The sequence below is a fragment of the Nymphaea colorata genome, chromosome 2 (genome assembly GCF_008831285.2).
Source record: "Nymphaea colorata isolate Beijing-Zhang1983 chromosome 2, ASM883128v2, whole genome shotgun sequence".
Lineage (NCBI taxonomy): Eukaryota > Viridiplantae > Streptophyta > Magnoliopsida > Nymphaeales > Nymphaeaceae > Nymphaea > Nymphaea colorata.
Window position 1 is genome coordinate 25,397,132 of NC_045139.1, and position 19,640 is coordinate 25,416,771.

General features: G+C 36.9%; 1 protein-coding gene across 1 annotated transcript; it reads right to left on the bottom strand.

Annotated features, from left to right (window-relative positions):
- Window positions 1-9,722: 9,722 nt before the first annotated feature.
- LOC116248124 (protein CLT1, chloroplastic) lies at window positions 9,723-18,544 on the bottom strand. Its single transcript, XM_031620739.2, has 10 exons — window positions 18,011-18,544; window positions 16,583-16,728; window positions 15,565-15,602; window positions 15,345-15,460; window positions 11,364-11,463; window positions 11,245-11,280; window positions 11,047-11,097; window positions 10,840-10,963; window positions 10,325-10,450; window positions 9,723-10,237 (listed from the first exon to the last, which is right to left on the bottom strand). The coding sequence occupies exons 1-10, from the start codon at window positions 18,421-18,423 to the stop codon at window positions 10,068-10,070; spliced, it is 1,320 nt and encodes a 439-aa protein (XP_031476599.1). The 5' UTR covers window positions 18,424-18,544; the 3' UTR covers window positions 9,723-10,067.
- Between the last annotated feature and the right edge of the window lie 1,096 nt (window positions 18,545-19,640).

Genomic DNA, 19,640 nt, shown 5'->3' on the forward strand with positions numbered 1-19,640 from the left:
TAGAGGAGTGCTAAAAGAAGCTTTCTTTTTTATATTTTTTATATAGTTTTTTAATATGTAAACTATATATATATATATATATATATATATATATATATATATATATATATATATATATATATATTAACAGTCACTAAAAATTGTTCTTAAGGTAGTGTTTGATGGCTGGAAATATATTTTTGGAAATATATTTCTTGAAAAAATGAAATGAGAAAAATCTTTCTTATTTCCAATTTTGATGTGTGTGTGATGACTGAGAAACAAATTTCTAGAAATTTATTTCTTAGTTTGATGAAATAGAAATATATTTTCAGGTTTAGGAAAAAGAAGAGAGGAAGGGAAGGAGGGAGGAGGAAGAATGAGGAAGAAGAAGGGAAGGAGGGAGGAGCATCAAATTCCTGAACACCACACTCAGAGCACCACAGTTGAAGCATTCGTCACTGAAATCCGTGTGTTCCCTCTTCTTCCTTCGCCTCACATTCCATATTCTACTTGTTCCTCCCTCATTTCCTTCTTCCTCCTTTTTCCTCCACCCTCATTTCCTTCTTCCTCTTCCCTCCTTCCCTTCTTCCTCCCCGTCCCTTCTTCCCTTCTTCCTCCTCCCTCCTTCCTCCCCGTCCCTTCATCCTCCTCCTTCCTTCCCTTCTTCCTCCTCCCTCCGCATCCCTTCTTCCTCCTCCTCCCCGTCCCTTCTTCCTCCTCCTTCCTCTTCCCTCCTTCCCCCCCCATCCATTCTTCCTCCCCATCCCTTCTTCCTCATTTTTCCTCTCCCTTCTTCCCTTCTTCCTCCCCGTCCCTTCTTCCTGCTTCCTCCTCCCTCCTTTGCTTCTTCCTCCCCATCCCTTCTTCCTCCGCAACGGTAAAAAAAAAGGGGGGCAAAATATTTTCAGCTCTCAGCTGGAATAATATTTCCAGAAATGTTTTTCCGTTTTGAGCCCCAACGGTAAAAAAAAAAGTTTCTTGTTTGATGAAACTGGAAAAATTTTGAAAATTTGAAATAAATTTCCTATCCTATAGTAAAATTCCAGCCTATAAAACACTACCTAAAAGTAATAACAATATGAGGAACAGTGGCAAAGTGTGGTCCTATATGTATTGCAATATATTGAACTTTTAGGTACACAATTTATGAAATGTTCCTAATTGCTTGTCATCCAGAACGCTAAAGGTAATATGTTACATTACCTATAGGAATGTAAGGGTGAGTTCCTACTACGTTTAGGGATGGCCATCCATACTTTGAGGAATGGTTTTTTATTGTTCCTAAAAGTAACTTTTGTTTTTGTGGATACTAGTGCAAAATCTGCAGCAACTTCATGACTATTTGAGATTGGCTATCTAGAATGATTGAAGAAAAAAAAAATTAATAAAGACGTTGGTGTTATTATAGACGCTAGCCTGGCCACTCAAGGCTTCTACTGTGGCCCCATAGAGATATAATTCAGCCAACAACCACAAGGCCCGACAACTAGAACCACTCAAACTCAGTTTACTTCCAAGCAGAAACATCAAGATAGGGTTGGAAAAAGATTGCGTTTCCATTGTGATGAGAAGTGCGAAAAAGAGCCTTAGTGTAAACACTTGCACATTTTTCATGTACAAGCAGGGGTAGAGGCAAGTATGGGAAACGCCGCGGATAATTTTCCACACAGACCCACAAAAAGTACTTATTTTTATATAGATACATCAGAACAATTTTTTTCATACATGTTGATGCCCCTTAAAAATTTAAAATTTATTATTAATGCCGTTTAACTAGAAATTTCTGGTTCTACCCTTATGTATACGACAAGAAGGAGGTAAGTTTGGTCACTAAGAAAGATGGGGGCAGCAGCCGAGGAAGATCTGGTATCTGAGACTGCCCATGTCACTTCCCATACATTAGTGGCTGTGGCACTACCTCATCCATGCATTTATGTAGCAGGCCACATCGGCCCTACTTGCATCATGATTTTGGTAGATACTGACTCAACACACAATTTAATAAGTCAGCAAGGGAGTAATGAGGTTGGATATAAGGTGAAGGAGCATTCATCTTTCAATGTCATGGTAGAAGACATGACTAAATTGCATTATTAATATGCAATGTGCCAAGGTGTGGAAATTAATTGCAATAAAAATCAGTCCAATCCTTTAGGGACAACGATGGCCATGGTCATGTTTGCTTTAACCACGGATGTGGTTGTTCCATCATTGGGTGTTGAAGGAATTTATTAAAGGACTTTGTTGATAGCCGAACGGATTGCCCCCACCAAGGGAATAAGACCAGAACATGGAGCTGGTGCAGCCATGCATGTACGCCCATCGGTGCCTAAAAGTGAATAGAACACTTGATATATGAATGAAATTTTGCAAGCAAGCATAGTGTAGCAGGGGGGTTGCTAAAAGGTTTTGGTTAAAGGCACTTCTTATAAAATTTAAAACTTTTAAGAGGCACCAATACGTAAACAAAAAAGTACTCTCAATTGTCAATGTGAAATAAGCATTTTTTGGTTCTATGTGGGCAATTGCCCACACCTGCCTCCATCACTGAGTGTAGCTGAGTACTAGTTCATTCCCTTCAACCACACTTCAAATTGAGGAAAAGATGGTTCATGGAGGTTTTGCATAAATTCTCGGACATTTAATAAAGTTATTGTGATGGATAAACATCATATATTGTAACCAAGTACTAGTTCCTTTCCTTAGCTAGCTTGCTCTCCTAATTAAGAAAAAAAAAAAAAGGTTCATGGAGGTTTTCCATCCATTGCTCGATAGTCAATAAAGTCATGACCAAGGATAAACGTCTGATACCGGCAATTGATGAATTGCTGACAAGGCAGCATGCTTATCAAGGGTGGATGTAGCTACCACCAAATCAGGATGGCCAAATGCAATGTGGCTAGACCTTAAGCCACAATGACCTTTAAGGGAGTTCTTGGTAATGTTGTTTGAGCTTACTAATGTACTAGAAACCTTCCAATGTTGCATCAAGTGACAAATTTCAACACTATTTGTGGCGCTTTCTACTTGTTTTATTTGATGATATACTAGTCTACAAATAAACCGTGGCCAACCATGTTATGCACCTCCAGATATGTTATGCACCTCCAGATTGTGTTGCAACTTTTGAAGGATAACCAATTGTGTGAAAATATCAGCAAATGTTGCTTCAGCTAGCAGCAAGTAGGGTTATTGGGCACATAGTGACAGTGAAAAGAATCCAAACCAAAGATTGGGGCCATGCAACAATTGTTATTGTCATACTACCCCTAGAAGATATGAGGAATTTTTTAGCTTGACTACCTATTACTACTGATTCATTTCAGGTGAGCAAGAGAAAATCCCACTATTCGAGTGAAGGCCAAACCTCACCTCATCCCCTCAGGGCTGCTTTCAACACTTTGGGGTGGTGCCTTCTCTATGCTTTAATTGACATATTGGTGTCTCGCTTTTGCAGCATAGATTGTTGATACCACTAGAGTTCAGAATAGAGACTAGCTGCCTACCAGCCCCCTACTGTGGCGTCAAGTTCAAAAAGAAGACTGGTTGCATACCAGCTTCTAATATGTCCATTGCACCAACTCCATCGAGGATGTTACTGCCGCTTCATATGTAGGTGCGACTATTCTACTCTGTCCATTGCACCAACTCTTTCGAGGATGTTACTGCCGCTTCATATGTAGGTGCGACTATATTGTAGCTTTTACCAAATGTTAAGGTAGGTTTTATTAAAAAATTGGATGTCGTAATTAAATCTCGTCAGTGAGTGGTTATGGTTCCCATTGTAGCCCTGAGGCTTAGAAGCATTTGGAGTAAGTGATAAAAAGACACCTTAAAACTTTATTGAAATATGCGGGTGAAGGGAGAGATGGTGAGTGTTCTTTCCATTTTTCTTTTTCTTCTCCATCTTTCCTCTTCTTCAAGGCTATCTTAAAACTTCGTAACTTACATGTCACCTCACCTTTTCAAAAAAAAAAATTGCAAAAAAGGATTTGTGACATCGTGTTTTGCAATCTTTACGACTATTCAATTTTATGAACAGGTTAATTTGGGGAAGTATTTTGCAGTATTGTAAGTTTAATTTTGAAATGGTGTTTCAAGGATGGTTTTATGTAAATTTAAAAAAACAACTTTCCTTTAGTTTCAAGACCGAGGTTCTTTAAGAATTTTATTCTGCCTTGCATGGATATTTGATATTCCTCAATGGCGGTTTATGATATATTATTTCATTTGAAAGCTTCTAACTTTGAGAAACTACTTTGCAATATAATCTAATTTCAGTTAATGGTGAAAGAATGATTCTGGACTCAAATCTATTCCTTGTTGAATCAAACCTGAGATAGATATCTGGACGAGAGTTGTTTTAAAAATATATTTTAATTGTTCTACATGAATTTGGATTTAAATATTATTTCAACTAGCCTTACTTCAACTAATAGATTGTTCTGAATATCTATTATATCTTTTTCTATTTCCTTTGAAATGTGATTTGTGAAAAGCAATTTTAGAATAAACTAACTTAATTATATCATAATCAAATTCAGCCTAAGGCTAATTATAGCTGAGTTTTATTCTTTTGAGATTTAACTCTTCTTTCTAAGGACCATGATTAGATTTTCAAAATCTAAATAGATTTGGATCAAGGCTTATTCAATCTAAACTAGAGGTGTTTTTCAAAAGTTAACATTTGATTGAAGATTTAATGCATATTATTAGTTCATTGGAAGAACGTAAAATTTGTTTTGAAAATAGAAAACTTTTAATTATAAAATCCCAGCAGGTTTTATGGTTATTGGCTTTGAGTTAGTGTTCAAGGAATTTTGGATCTAATACATATTCCAATGTGTGCCAAAGAAGTTTCCAAAGTATATATTGTAGATCTTTTGAGTGAATTTCAAATAGGATGCAATCATATTTTAATAAGATAATTTTAGTTATTTTGAGCATGATTAGATTTGTGTCTAAGTTGTTTTAAGTATAAACATTTTAGTTGTGTAAATGTTTGAAAAATTATGTCTACACGCTATATATGGTCGTTTACTATTTTGTTTGGTGATATATTGGTTGTTGGAGCATCATGTAAAAGTGCATTGCGGTGAGCAATTTATTCGTTTCTCATAGCCTAATCAACCATTAAAGGTAGAATTTCATGCTGGAAGACCATGAATGCCTAGCAAGATGCTATCAGTGGTGATGGTGAAGAAATCTGTGATTCGAATGTGCAAGTCGTTCTTATCTTACATTTTATTAGAAAATAGTAGTGAAGGCACGATAGACCAAGATGAAATAGTAATACGCATGTTGAGTTTGGGAACAACCAAAGACCATTGCAAATATCATGAGCTTTTTGGGATTGTCATGATATTATAGGAGATTCATCCAAGATTTCTCTTCAGTTGGCTTGTTTTAGTGATTAAACTCTTTCTTAAGGGCATCAAGTTTATGTGGACACCAGAATGTAATGAAAGCTTCCAATTATTGAAAAGAATGCTAACATCGGCTCCAGTTTTTGCATTATCAGGCCGCACGCGCAACCGCGCCGATTCCGTCATCCAACATGCGCAACCACGCCGATTCCGTCATGTATCAGAGAGTGTCAAGAAGTTCAAAGATCAGATGGTCTCTCTCTCTCTCTCTCTCTCTCTGTCTCGTTATTTCTATCAGTCTCTGCATGTCTTAATTGTGAAAATCCTAGTCTCCAGATCGTTTACATTTGCGTCTTTATCAACCGTTGTTGCTGGATTTGGTTTCATGGGCTTTGGGCAACAAGGCTTCGTCCAATCAAGTTTCCATCCAATTCGTTTTCTTCTTTTGATTATATCATCGGATTCAAAGTTTTATGTTCTTTCCTTAGAGTTTGAATCCATCTTGTGGTTGCTTCCGCTTGATAGAAGTGGATTCGGATCAAGGTGGATCAACCGTTGATGTGTACTGGGAACAGCTGACTAGAAAGAAGATGATTGACTCAAAAAAATGCAGCTAGGGGGCACGAGGTCATCTATTTCATCGTTGGAGATATTTTGATTCGTTTATTATGCGTTTGTGCTCGCATTGCCAAACGATTGTTATGTGTGTTTTTAATGGATTTGGTAGGGATCCATCAATTTGAATCGATAATGATGTGAACCACAGATTTTTTTTTTCCTCTCATAAAGGATGTCGCTTGACATTCTGACATATACTCTAAGTTGAGCATGTTTAAGCGATTGTAGCTACTATCGGATTCATGGATTTCGCTGTATCAACGTCCAATGCTGGCTTGAACAAGTCAAAAAATAATTACAGGGAAAACCACAATCTCCATTACTTGGCATGCTTCCCCTTCTCCAATCCTTTACCACGCAACCACTTGAAACTCTTGTCTATTTTGTTGCTGATCGCCAGGACCATACAGGCTTTGTTTTATGCAAGGAAAATACTAAAGACCCTACTACAAAAGAAGAAGAAAAATCAATACATGAGAAATACTGGCCTGAGATTTTGCTGATTCTGTCATGATGTGGTCGCTATATGCATAAATCCCTTAGACACTAGGATAAATGGCTTTGGTTTTGCAATGTTTTCAAAACATCGACAGTTTCTGTGACTGCCTGCGGCCTTCATGTGTTCTGACTGCCTGCGGCCTTCATGTGTTCTTGCAGACTTGCACATCTATGATTCTATATCGTCTTTCTTTAAGCTCAGTATACTTGTGGTGATCTCAAAACGATAATTATTTCAAACCTACGCTTTTCTTTCTGTCTAGCACTTCTCACCGTCTAGCTTTTTGCAGTTTCGATATATTATTTCACAATTAACATTGCAGGTTACTCAGCTAAAAGAAGTTACCGTTTCTTCAGGAGGGCCAGGGTGCAACTCCTGCAAAGATGGTTGGCTGCTCTGCAAAAGATTGCATGCATGTGAAGAAGCTGCAGGGTCACCTCATTCCCTCAATGATGCAGATTTATCTTCAAAAAACTTCTTTAGAAAGCGAGGACCTCAATTAGTAACTTCTTTTGTTTTTACTGGTTTTGTAAAAATAAGCTACATATTCATGTTTTGCGCTTCTTGTCTGTCACTGTAAAAAGATTGTTCATAACATTGGAAGTTCCTCTTGTGTTCTGGAGGTTTCATGTTCTGCTGTATCTGAATGATAGAAAAGGATGATAATTTTTAAAGTTCTCATGTTTTCTGTCCGACTTATCATTTTGAACTTTACCTTCTAATTTTTTTAAGGTTGTGCAGGTATTCGTTTCTTAAAGTCGTTTCTGATTAAATGTTTGCTATAACGAGGTGTTATTTTTTTATTCTGGGTGGAGAGGGAGCCTATAAACTTTCGAGATGCTTTTCTTCACAGCCAACCTCTAGAGCCATAACAGTGAACATGGTATCTTTAACTCCTTAGTATGTCAATTTTCCTTAGCCCTTTATGGAAGTTCATATTTGTGCTCTTCCGTCAGGCCACTAAGGTTCATTTTCCAGCTTTTCTCAACCTTGATTATTTCTTATTTGTTATTTTCTAATAATTGATTTGCGAGCCATTATGACTCCAACTGTCATTACTTTTAGATGCTCTTGCTCTTAGGAGCTACTGTGATATGTAGTTTTACAGAAGCTTCTTTTATCGACTTCCACCTAAGCTTTGAAGCATTTCAAAGATAAAACGTGTCCTTCAAATGATTACAGGTTGCTAAAGATTATCTCCTATCTTGGGTCAATCTGACGATCATAAAACTGCAGAAGCAGCGGTTTCACACTCGGTGTGAATATGGACTGCCATCTTATATATGATTCCCTAAGAATAAAGAAATATAAAGTAGAAGAATAGAGAAAAGGAAAAAACAATATTTTACAATATTTTTTTCCCACTTGGGCGTCTACCTGGGTTCAGTTTATGCATGGCGAAAAGGAGCAAACGTGAATAACAAGTAGAACATGGAAGAAGCGAGTTTGCTCTTGCCGAGGACCATGGAACAGGCACTTAAAGCCGTGAATGGCAAGAAATTGCACATCAGAAACTACCTTCGTTTGTAAAATAGGCTTCGCCTATTTATCAATTTTTTAAGAAAATGATTCTTTATGTTGAGCTGCCGTCATCACATAAGTTGCTAAAAAAGGTTGACGAAACCATATTTTTCAGCTTTAATCACTTTCACGAAGCATAGATTAACGAATATTACAGGTAAGCTGATTACTTGAGGTACCAAGTTAGCAACACTAGAACGTATCTTCAACGTTGTTAGGTCTACAGCAGAATGCTGACATAGTGCAAAAAAGCAGCCAAAATTTCTCAGAAAACTGAAATGCAACTATAAAAGTTGTTAAGGACATACAGTGGCGACACAAATATATCATTAGTATTTCATGCGGGCACCACCACAAGCTAAATGACAGTACACCACAAGGCAAACCTAAGAGACAGTTGTTGCCATGTTTTCGGTAATGCAACAGACATGGCATGGCTGCCTCTTTGATAAGAGTAATTTTTCTTTATTAACATGTGGTATTACTTGACATCATTTTCCCGCTGCATAGGCAACTGCCCCAAAATAAGTGGCTGAGGTCCATCTAACTTGAAGAACCACAGTCCAAGACCATAGAGAAACAAGAACGTGACATCAAAAAATCAATGTTAAGAATTAAAAACAACTAAATACTTTCTTGCTCTGTTTATTTTGCTCCAAAAAATGACAATCAAGACTGTGTATGGTGAATGTACACTTGTATACTGTATAATATATGGACGAGTAAAAAAAATTTTAACCAAATAAAATAATGGCAACAAATAAAAAGATAGAACGAATTGTGTAATTAAAACCTATGACGTCCCTCATCATAAAGAAAAACAAGTAACGAATTAATAAATAAGAGGAGTTGCTCATGGATTCCTTGTGTTAGGTTTGAATCCAAGGAACTGGCTAAGCTGGAACCCTTTGAAAAAATCCGAACCCAACCATGAGCTGACCCACGGGATTACAGAGATGCTAAACAAGAAGAAGATTCCCATGAGTCAATGACATATAAGATAAAGAATAAGATTATAAGATCATATTTTTTATTTTTCAAACACAATATAAACATCAAATCAGGATTACTTTTAGAAGACAGTAGTAACATCATAAAGATTCCCAAGGATGAAAAATCGTCTAATCTGGCATAGTTTGGAAATATTAACACACTGTTCTGCCCCATTTCTCGAAGCAGATTTATCTTTATCGAGCAGATTTATGGGACAGTACAGCCTGTTACTGCTTTGGCCCATAAGATACACATTTTTATCTGTTTCATCTCATAAAATGCACGTTTTTATCTATTTCTGCTTAAAGTTCATAAGGTCCACTACAAGAACCTAGCTTATGCAAACTCCATTAGATTAAGAAAAATGGCTCCGCTAGTGTATTCCTACACCAACCTTCGCTCTTTCCTTTAAAGTGCATTTTGGTGGCTTGAACTAAACGTAAAAGAAGATTCAATATCACGACAAAAGAATATCTAACAGAAGAGTCAAATCACCTTCCAATATCTGGACATGTTAGTTGGAGATGACAACTAATACCAGATCTTCCATCAATAAAAAGAATCGAAATAATTTGGTGGCAAAAAGGCGATAACATAAAAGTTTAAAATGTGCAACGAAAAGAAAAAACGGTCACGCAATTTCAGGTTGTGAGAATTACTTCTGTTATCTTCCTCAATTTTTATCATGGGTCATAGGAGGCCCCACTGTCATATGAACTTAACAGCAGCAAACCCGAGGGAAATCACTTAAAATGAGACAGCATGCCTCAAGCCTGGCATTTCACTCAATTGGTGCCTGTTATTACCATCAGACGTTAACCCAGCTGTTAATCATTATTAAAAGTCGATACACGAACTGATAGGGCACTAAAAGAGAGAAAACGAGAGAGAGAGAGGGAGGGAGGGACGGAGAGAGCGGGGGGTGGCTTTCCTTCTTAACATACAACTCATTTGAAGGCTTTCTTCACGGGAAGCTGCATAAGTCTAAGGCTGTTAGCATCTTCTTGATACTCTCTTCAGAATCAACTTCAAGGCCAACAATAATTGGTCTTGTGTGCTCCACAAGAGCGAACTAATTGTTGATCTTGTCAATGATCAATTGGTGCTCGTTCGGATGAAGGTCCAACAAATGGTTGCCATGTATACATAAACAATCCAATCAAGAGGATGCCTGCCCCTGTTATGAAGCCAGCTGGCAGTGCCGAAGGCACTCCAAGCAATGGTAATGGTAGAGTGAAGATATACACAGAGATAGGAACTGCATCATATAACAAAGATAATGATATTAAGGATAACTGAAACGAAACTCATATTATACTATTTTTGCTTAAGTACAATTTGCAACCTGAGAAAGTTGAAGCAAGGCATGAGACCAATGCAGAGGAGATCTTGATAAGATGAAGCAGTGATATATTGAAGGCCATATTCACGGACACAAATAGTAAGGGTAGAAGCGGTGCACCTTCACATCCTGATAATTGGAAACAAAAAAAAAAATCATTGTTGACCTCTATAAGTACTCAAGAATTCCATTAAATAGGTTTTGAACTAAACCAGGATAGCGCAAATCCATAATAAGAACATCTGCACTCTTGCTTCTCCTTTATGAAACGGTTTTTTCTCATCCAATCCTCAAAATTTAGAAGAACAGGCATTTTGATCTGATTCATTAGATTAAGCATGTACATTAAATAAAAAGACATGAAATATTTTACAAAAGCACACTCAAATTCTGATGGAAATAACAAAAACACCCTTTAAGCTGGATTACATACGAAACAGGGGACTAAATGGAAGAAATCAAAACCTAGGTGTCTTTTTGTCAAAACTTGAGCATACTTTTCTAAAAAGATGGCATACCACTTGACAATGAACCCATATTTAAAAAGCAAGCTGCTCCATCTCTTAAATAGCTGGGCAACTGTCTGAAAGGAACACCCCATAACTTGGACAAGAATGGCAGCAGAAGGCAGATGAATAATGCCTATATGCAGAAAAAGGCACAGCAAATGTCAGCTGATGAATAGTTGCACTTCACAAAACAGAAGTATGTGATAAAAATCTTACTTGAAATGCTGATCCATAAGAATTTACAACAAACAAATCAAGTGAATGCCCCTGAATGTAATGAATAATTTATGTTAGCTTTTCTATTCAACAACTTTGACATGAATCCAGAGAAACAAGGAATCCATGATGAGCCAAAAGGAGATAGTAAAACCATCTAATGGAGATAATACATTGTACACGTCACAGATAAAGCACCTTTAGCTGGCGGGCAGAATCCAAAAAAATTATTTCCTGCCAAACAAGTTAAGAAGTTAAGGCTATACCAAAGAAAAGTGGCCAACGAGCTAACCTTATTATTAGTAACTTATGCTGACCTTCACAACGGTATCAGCAGCTTGAAAGAAAAAAGATGTGATCATCATAAGTGCCCAAAAAAATCCAGCTTCTTTTAATGACTGACCAGCACCAGATCCACTGGAAAAGAGAAAGAGAAAAAAGATTCAAACACAAAAAGAAGTATCAGAGTCATTATTATTGGAACTATCCCCTAATCAAAATGAAACCAACCAAACTAAGAAAATGTTCATTTATATTAAGCAAGTTCATGTTAGAACTGACCAGTGATGTGATTATGTATACTATGTCTAATATCTGGCGTTGATGAAATAAGGTATGTGAAAGCACCAAGTTGGATTGCCCCCCAGAAAAAAGCATCTATCTCTATCGTACAACCAATGAACTTCCTGGCACGCTATGCAACAGGGCTGTGTGTATGGGTGCCAGTGCAAAGCAATTTTGGAAAACTTGGGAGTTGGGAGCACACAAACACACACACACACACCCATACATATATATATATATATATATATATGAAAATCAAAATCAGCCAACTATGCGCTGTCATCATACCATATATTGCTGAATGGCTAACAGGTTTAAATCTGTACGTGAGGCCACCATAGACCACTGCTAAATCCACAATAAACCATCACTCCACCATAAGCAGTTCCTAATACCCCTGTGGCTAAAGACTTTTAGCTACAGTTTAAAATTTTTTAGCCATCAAGCAACATCCAACAGCTGGCTGATTTTAGTTCCCTATAAATAAATAAATAAATAAATAAATATATATATATATATATATATATATATATTAAGGAATATTTGGAATGAGTAACATGGCGATATATGAGCAAATAATGGTCCCCAACTTGTGGTGTGTCATCATGTGCCTTGAGTTAAAAGATAATTATATCACTTAACTTAAGATAGACCTAGCATAGTTTTTTTATTAGAAATCATGTTTTGGGCCATGTTTTTCAAAAATGAAATCATGTTTTCCGATTTACCAAATTTTGATTCTATGGGAGCTATTGATTTTTTATATTCTTGATATTTCCTTTTTACATTTTCACAAACTATTTTGGCCATTTCATCACTTGATCAAATGGTTTTAGGGCAGGAACAAGGGGCACAAGAAACTTCAAGAACACCATTCTCTCTCTCTCTAGATATATGTGTGTGTGTGTGTGTGTGTGTGTGTGTGTGAAGACTGAAATCTGCCGGATGGCTAAAAATTAAAAATTTGTCATTTAAAGCATCATAAATCATTGCTCAAAGCACTATGAACTGTGGTTGCACCATAAACCATCATTAATGCTCCTGTAACAACTGTTTTTTGGCGACATATATATGTGTGTGTGTTCCCCAACCTAAAGCTCCAATGGAGTGTAGGACTTCTCTAACTTGCCAAAATAGGTTACATACACAGATAAAAGTGGTCTTTTTTCCCTACCTGACCCACTCCTCGTCTAAATTAACAAGTTTACATATATATGCCCCCCAATATAAATTTTTGGCTTGCATATACAGTAATCATAAGGAACATGTTTCTCCTGCTCCCCTTTTAAGCTATTGAATTGAATCTAATCCAACAATCTATGTAAAAGCATTTACTTTTCATTGTAGGATGAGTATTCCAAGAGGTCTATACTTTTCAAGAAAGAGATTAGTGAGACGACTTATAATTAAGTAACACAAATGAAACTCTCTCTCACTCTCTACCATAAAACAAAAACAAGTAAAATTTAAAAGGGTTATTAAAAGAGACAAAACTGGGACCAAAGAAGGACATAAAATGCACTGCACCTGAGACAGCTTTGACCATGTCCAAACCATGTCCCATGTTTGCACCCATGTCGTACCATGTCTACATGGATGCAGCTGCCTCTTAGACATGTCCATGTGACATAGCTTAAACATCTTAGCATCTGTAATGCTACCTTAAAGCACTCTCTTTGCCCTGAGGGTTTTGCTCGTTCCGCCATGTCTAGAATAAAAGAATTAGGGAAGACGAGGGCCCCCTGTGTCAAGGACCTATGGGAAAGAGAAATGTTGGTTGTTGTTATGTTGGGAGGTGTCTGTACGACTGAATTGGTCGATGAAGTTACAGACGTATTGCTTGAATTCAAGAGAGATGTCTCACTTGAATTCAAACTGTCTTCATCAAAAAAGAAAATTCGGTGGGGAAGGATCATGATATATTTGAATAAGCAAAAATACCCTACAGAAAGAAAAAGACTCCTTCTTGTACGAGTAGTAATAGTTCACTGCGGTTTGTGACGCCTGCTCCACGTCGACTTGAGAGCCTTCGGAACTTCCACTTGACTTAACAAGGCCTTCAGAACTGGACTCCATAGCTCTGCCTTTATGGATTTTTGGAAGAAAAGGAAAGCGGACACGTCATGTCACGTCACGTCACGTCACGGGCAAAGCCCTCTTCACGAGCTTCCCAAACTGTACAAGCTTCTTCCAAAGCATACAGCTTTTTGGATGCAGATGATGATATCTAGACAGATGGATCTTACATGAATCGTATGATGAAGTATCACATGAGTGGATATATAGGAATCCAAGACTTTGTTTGGAATAACCCCTTTGAAAATAACCGAGGTTAGTTCCTAGAAAATAAGTCAAAAAACTAAGCTTGACATTTCAAATTGGTTTCCTATATTTCTTGACCCGTTTGGCTCCATTTTTGTCAATTCTAGTTGTAAGGGTACAAATCTGCATGGAGAATATGTAAAGTTTCTTCCAATGCATTAAAAAGTTATTAACGGAGCTTAAATTTGATGAAGATCCAGAAGTACTTCACCTTCTTCTTCTCCTATTTCAAATACAGTATGAGCTCATGACAATGATGGCATATGAACTTCCTACCATGTTATATTCTCCTCTTCCTTGATTTCTTACAAATAAAATGCTTATAGGTTTATCCCTAGCCTAAGTAGCAAGACACTTTCAACATTTGTTCTCACAGTAGGCATTCGTTAATCATTAATAATCTTAGCAAGGTCTAATTTTATGAAAATAAGGAAAAGGAATAAGAAAGGCACTGGTTTATTCAGATTTCAGTCTAATCTCCACCAGAAAAGCAAAGAAATACTTCTGTCAAAGGTCACATTACTTAGAAATTACTTTTCCTGTCATTAGATTCATATTGGGCTAGCTCATTCCAAAAACAGTGACAAGCTGTGTCACAAGGATACATCTGAAAACATGAATAAGGAGGTACAGAACAAAAGTTAAAAAGTTCATCCCTATGACGTAGATCACAAATTATCACCAATTTCTGAAATTATTTATTCTCTAGATCTAATAATCACCCAATAAATTTTTCACATTATCATCACAAGTTTTAAATTCTTGCCTATTTTTAGGTAACTGATTTATTTTTAATTAATGAATCATGTGGACAAGGTCCTACAAAGTACAAAGTACAAACTAAAGAAAGGGTTAAGGTTATCAAGTTCCAGTTGATCTTCAGTTAAGGAAACAAAACATGTACCAATGATTTCAAAAATTTGATAACATCCGGCAAAAAGAAATTATACAGATAGAAGAGCGTGGAACCTGTTTTAGATAAGATCAGCATTTAAAATTAGGAAACAAAATGATTTCAAGCATTTGATAACATGGAAAGCAAAAAATGATAGACAGATAGGAAAGAGTGGAACTTGTTCTAGATAAGCTAGGCAATTTAAAATTAGGAGACAAATAAGAAGACCAAAGAGGGCAACAAGAACCACATGAATGACGTCCTAAACAATAATGGAAGGCACTAAGCACTAATGTGAATAGGCAGGGCGGTAAGAAGGCAGGAAGCTAGCAAATATCAGGTACGGAATGCAAATGAATTTCTAAGGCTGCATCTCAATCAATTGAATAGGAGAAACAACATTTTTTTACTTAACAATGGACTGGAGAAAAGCAAGTCAAATAAAAGAATTGATCATTGCGTCTACAAGCTATGAGAAAAGTAACCCAAAAAAAATGAAGAAATTGGGCAGGATTACCTAGCAACAGTTATTATCACTCCAACAGTGACAAGAAGGCATCCAAATATTTGATTTGTCTTGTAGCGCCTGCCAAGGAAAACAGTCGATAGAAGAAGCTGCCACACTAGGAAGCTCTGTAGAAAATGTAACAAATAACAAAAAGCACAATTATTTCTCAAGCTCAAATGGCATTCTTGATAATACACTATGAATTATACAGATGAACAGCACAAATCACCTGAGATAAAATTGGTATTGAGGCACCAGGAAGCATTGCTGCAATTTGAGAGCAAGAAATGCAGAATGAGAATCTCCTTAGATGGTATACATACTGTAGAATCAATTCAAGAAAATCATTGGGCTACAGACATTTCAGAAAGGATAATTACACTAAGAGACAAAACTACTCTTGCTCTGAAACCAGGGAAGGGAAAAAATTTAAGGAACAATGAGATCTTTTTTAGGACCATTAAGCTGCATATAGAACCCTATAACAAGAAACTTATCATATAGAATAGTAGAAGACTCTATAGAAGCAGCTGTCGCTGTTATCTTGTTGAAACAATATATATCAGCTGTGGATGTTGTCAATTGATGAAGATCAGGTATCACCAAACTCATGGGACTGAGTTGGCATCACTCTTACTTTAACCTAGCCAAACTTCTTAAGGATTAAATACAAGCAAGCTAAGTGTCAGATACAGACAAACACTTACATGCAGATTTCAACACGATCCTGTCTGAAACATAGAGCCCAGTACTAGCCAAGAACCATGCAAAACTAGCAAAAGAACATGAAAAATGAAACCACAGTATTGTTGAACACAGAACAAACAAATTTACAGCAATGTAATCCAATAACCATAGAGGAATGCATGCTTCCACCATTTTGATGACTTCTGAAGTTTTCGACAAACTCCAACAAGCTAAATTTGTGGATCCTATTCTAAGAGCTGCTTTATGGAACAGATTGCATGTTGATTAATAGACCACATTCACTCTATGAAAGAAGGTAGGATATTGCTTTATAAATTTAACAAAACCAAACCCATGAAAACATACATATCTTTAAGTCCCTGTAGTATTCACTGCATCAAGCAGCTATGTCTTATTTACAAGGATCATCTGATAAAAGACTAAAGTATTTGAGTGTAAAATTTAGTTTATTGAGATGAAAAAAACATCTGGAAAAACATAATCAAGAAATTAGACAGACAGAGAAAAGTCCGAAGGAGTAGAAAAATAAACAAGCATACCTCCTGCTGCCATTCCACAAACAGCACCAAGAGCCTCTAGAAGACCAACAGTAACAAACCGATGTTTGGGTAATGAAAGCATCTCCTCCGTAATGATACCAGATTTGTGACGTAAGTAGAGAAAGGAGAAATATACTACCAGATACCTAGCAAAGAAAGTAAACAATTATATACTTAGATATCAAAGCACAATATGGATATAGAATTCATTATGTACGAGGATTCTCCACATATATTTTATTCAAAAAGAAGGAAAACTGAAACAGAGGATAAATCACAAAGATAAGGCAGCTATTTTTATACCACATCATTAAACATTATCAAGAAACTGGACATGATCAAGATGTAAGGTGAACTCGTTTCCAGAAAAAATACATGAGCAGCAGCTTACCCGTCGATGGCAAAAACGAATATATACCTTTACAAATCCGCAAGGGGCCGAATTTATGTTTTAGTACATCGATGAATAACCGCTAGAAAATCAATCTAATGAATGTCACTGTACTCCATTAGGTACATAGTTTCTCTTTGTGTATACACATACAAATTTTGATGAAGAACAATAATTAGATATCTGTCATAATTGGACAATTTTATTCAGATATTCATCTATATGGCAGTGTAAAGCTATAATAGACCTAGAGTCACTAGGCAAAATAGCTTGAGCTTAGGTAATTGGATTGGCATTGCATCAAAGATAACACAAAATGTCCTCAAGGAACAACGCAATAATCGTTATCACTTATTTCATTTATATGGATATGTTCGAACCAACATTTCCAAAAACTATTCTCTCCATTTTTCTATTTGAATGTTGGCATAATTGTTTAACCAACGAGAGCTTTATAGAAGAACAAGCTTAGCCCAGAAGTGAAAAAGATATGCTCCATATGGCAAACAAGCGATAGATAATTGTATAAGAGCTGAATTGTCCAACAAAAAATAAAAAACAAAACAAAACAGACAATGGAAATGAAGGAAAATTTTCACGAAGTGAATGATTGGTATCGTCTTCTATTATCCGAACTCTGACCTTGACCTCCACCGAATAACAGGGGGAAAGCAAATACTACTGCAAAAGCATACCTGAACTCAATCAAAATCATCAACTGGACACAGCCAGAAGCATAACATGAGAGAAGTAGAACTAAAGCATTAAAATCGAAGCAAAGCGCAGCAAAAATTAAGCTTTGCTGATGAAGGACATACGAGGATCACAACTTAAGCAAAGCCATGAATGAAATCGACCACGCTTGCAGAAGAATGATCAAAGTATCATGAACACAAGGGAAATGAAACCAGAGTTCATTACACTAGGATTAAAGCAAAAGCTCCAGTAACAAAACCAGCGTTCCCTCTTCTCTCTTCCCAAGGAAATAAATAAATAAATAAACTTCTCTCCTCAGGACAATGGTCGGAGGCTCTTACCCGAACGTAGCGAGCTGCGCCAAGAAGAACGGGTAGTGCTTCAGAGGAACAAGGGCCAACTTGTAGAGTACCCTGTTCCCCACGCCTAGAATCACCGTCATCACGGCCGCCACCACCACGTCCACCCTCCGCCGCTCCTTTTCCGCCTTCGGCTCCAAATCCAAGATTCGACCCTCCGTCGAGCAGCAGCACGCCACTCGCCGGACCTCCTGGTAACCGATCCGACGTCCCCCGGCGACGACGATCCATCGCTGCGGCCGGTCATGCACAAGCGGCGGCTGAGAATGAAGAGCGGCCTTCGCAAAACCACTGCGGAGAAAGGAGGCGATGGCTGCGGGCCGTCGAAACGCCCGGCGTGTGGCCTGAATTTGGCCCGCCGGCGAGGACACTGGGCGGTCCAGAGCGACCGCCATCCTCCGCTCCTGACCGGCTGCCCACAGTCAGCGGAGAAAAGAAGCCGATACTTCTCAGGTGGCGGAGAAGCACGTGGCACCAAAAAAGGAGCCAGTGTCCACTCAGGACGTTAATATTTTTACTTTCTATAAATTTCCACGCTTTTGGGATTCAAATTTTAGTAGCGAAATGATTCAGGTCCCAACGGTCGGGTTTCGAACCATTTTCCACGCAGCTTCGACCGATTTTATCGCTATGAACCGAACCGGCATCAATTCCCCCACAAATGATTGTAAGCTGTAAGGTATCGAAAACTTCATTATTTTCTCAACAGATAGCTCCAATGAATACATCCGGATGAGCGCACAGATGGAGCCACCTGATTGATATTATCAAGCGGCTGTTAGTTGACAGAATCTCTACTTTTCATGTCACACTCACACTCAAATATTATATATATATATATATATATATATATATATACTAAAAGGATAAAAAACTATCTGCAACCTTTAATTTTTTTTTTAAGGTTAAGAAAAAAAATAAGAAAAAAAAGGCTATGAGCCATTTTTGTCATTAAGTATTATTTCACACCTTTTATTTATTGTTTTTCTCTCAACCACCGATTTAGAAAAGGAGAAAGATAAAGATTGTTCTTCATTTATTTATCATCTAAATGTCTAGCACTTACATGTTTATATATATATATATATATATATATATATATATATATATATCCTTTAATTTTTTGTTATACAATTATTTTAGATAAAAGATAAACATCTTAATATATTTATAAAAAATATTTTGACATAAAACATGCTTTGGTTCAAGTTGTTTATGTGAAAAATGTGGATTTTTTTATTATCAAAGTGCTATGCGAACAATTCTTAACTTCTTATTATAAAAACACTTATTAAAATCTAACAAATGATCTATGCTTTGCATAAACTCATTCGTAAATATCACATTATAAGGTTAGATTAAAACAAAAAACACTTTAAATATCAAAATTAGAGCGTCTAGTTTTTATCATCACCTAAGTGTTTGGTTTCTACCAATTTCCCTCTTTCTCTCTATAACCTCGAGGGTTAGGAGGGCTGAAATCTCCAAGATATCATGTCCCCCTCGAACTGAGCCAACTATTACTCTCACGAATCTTTATTACGATACGTTGTTGAAATTCACCATAGGCATGTATTAGTTAACAAGGAATAAGTTGTAAAGATGGTGAAGA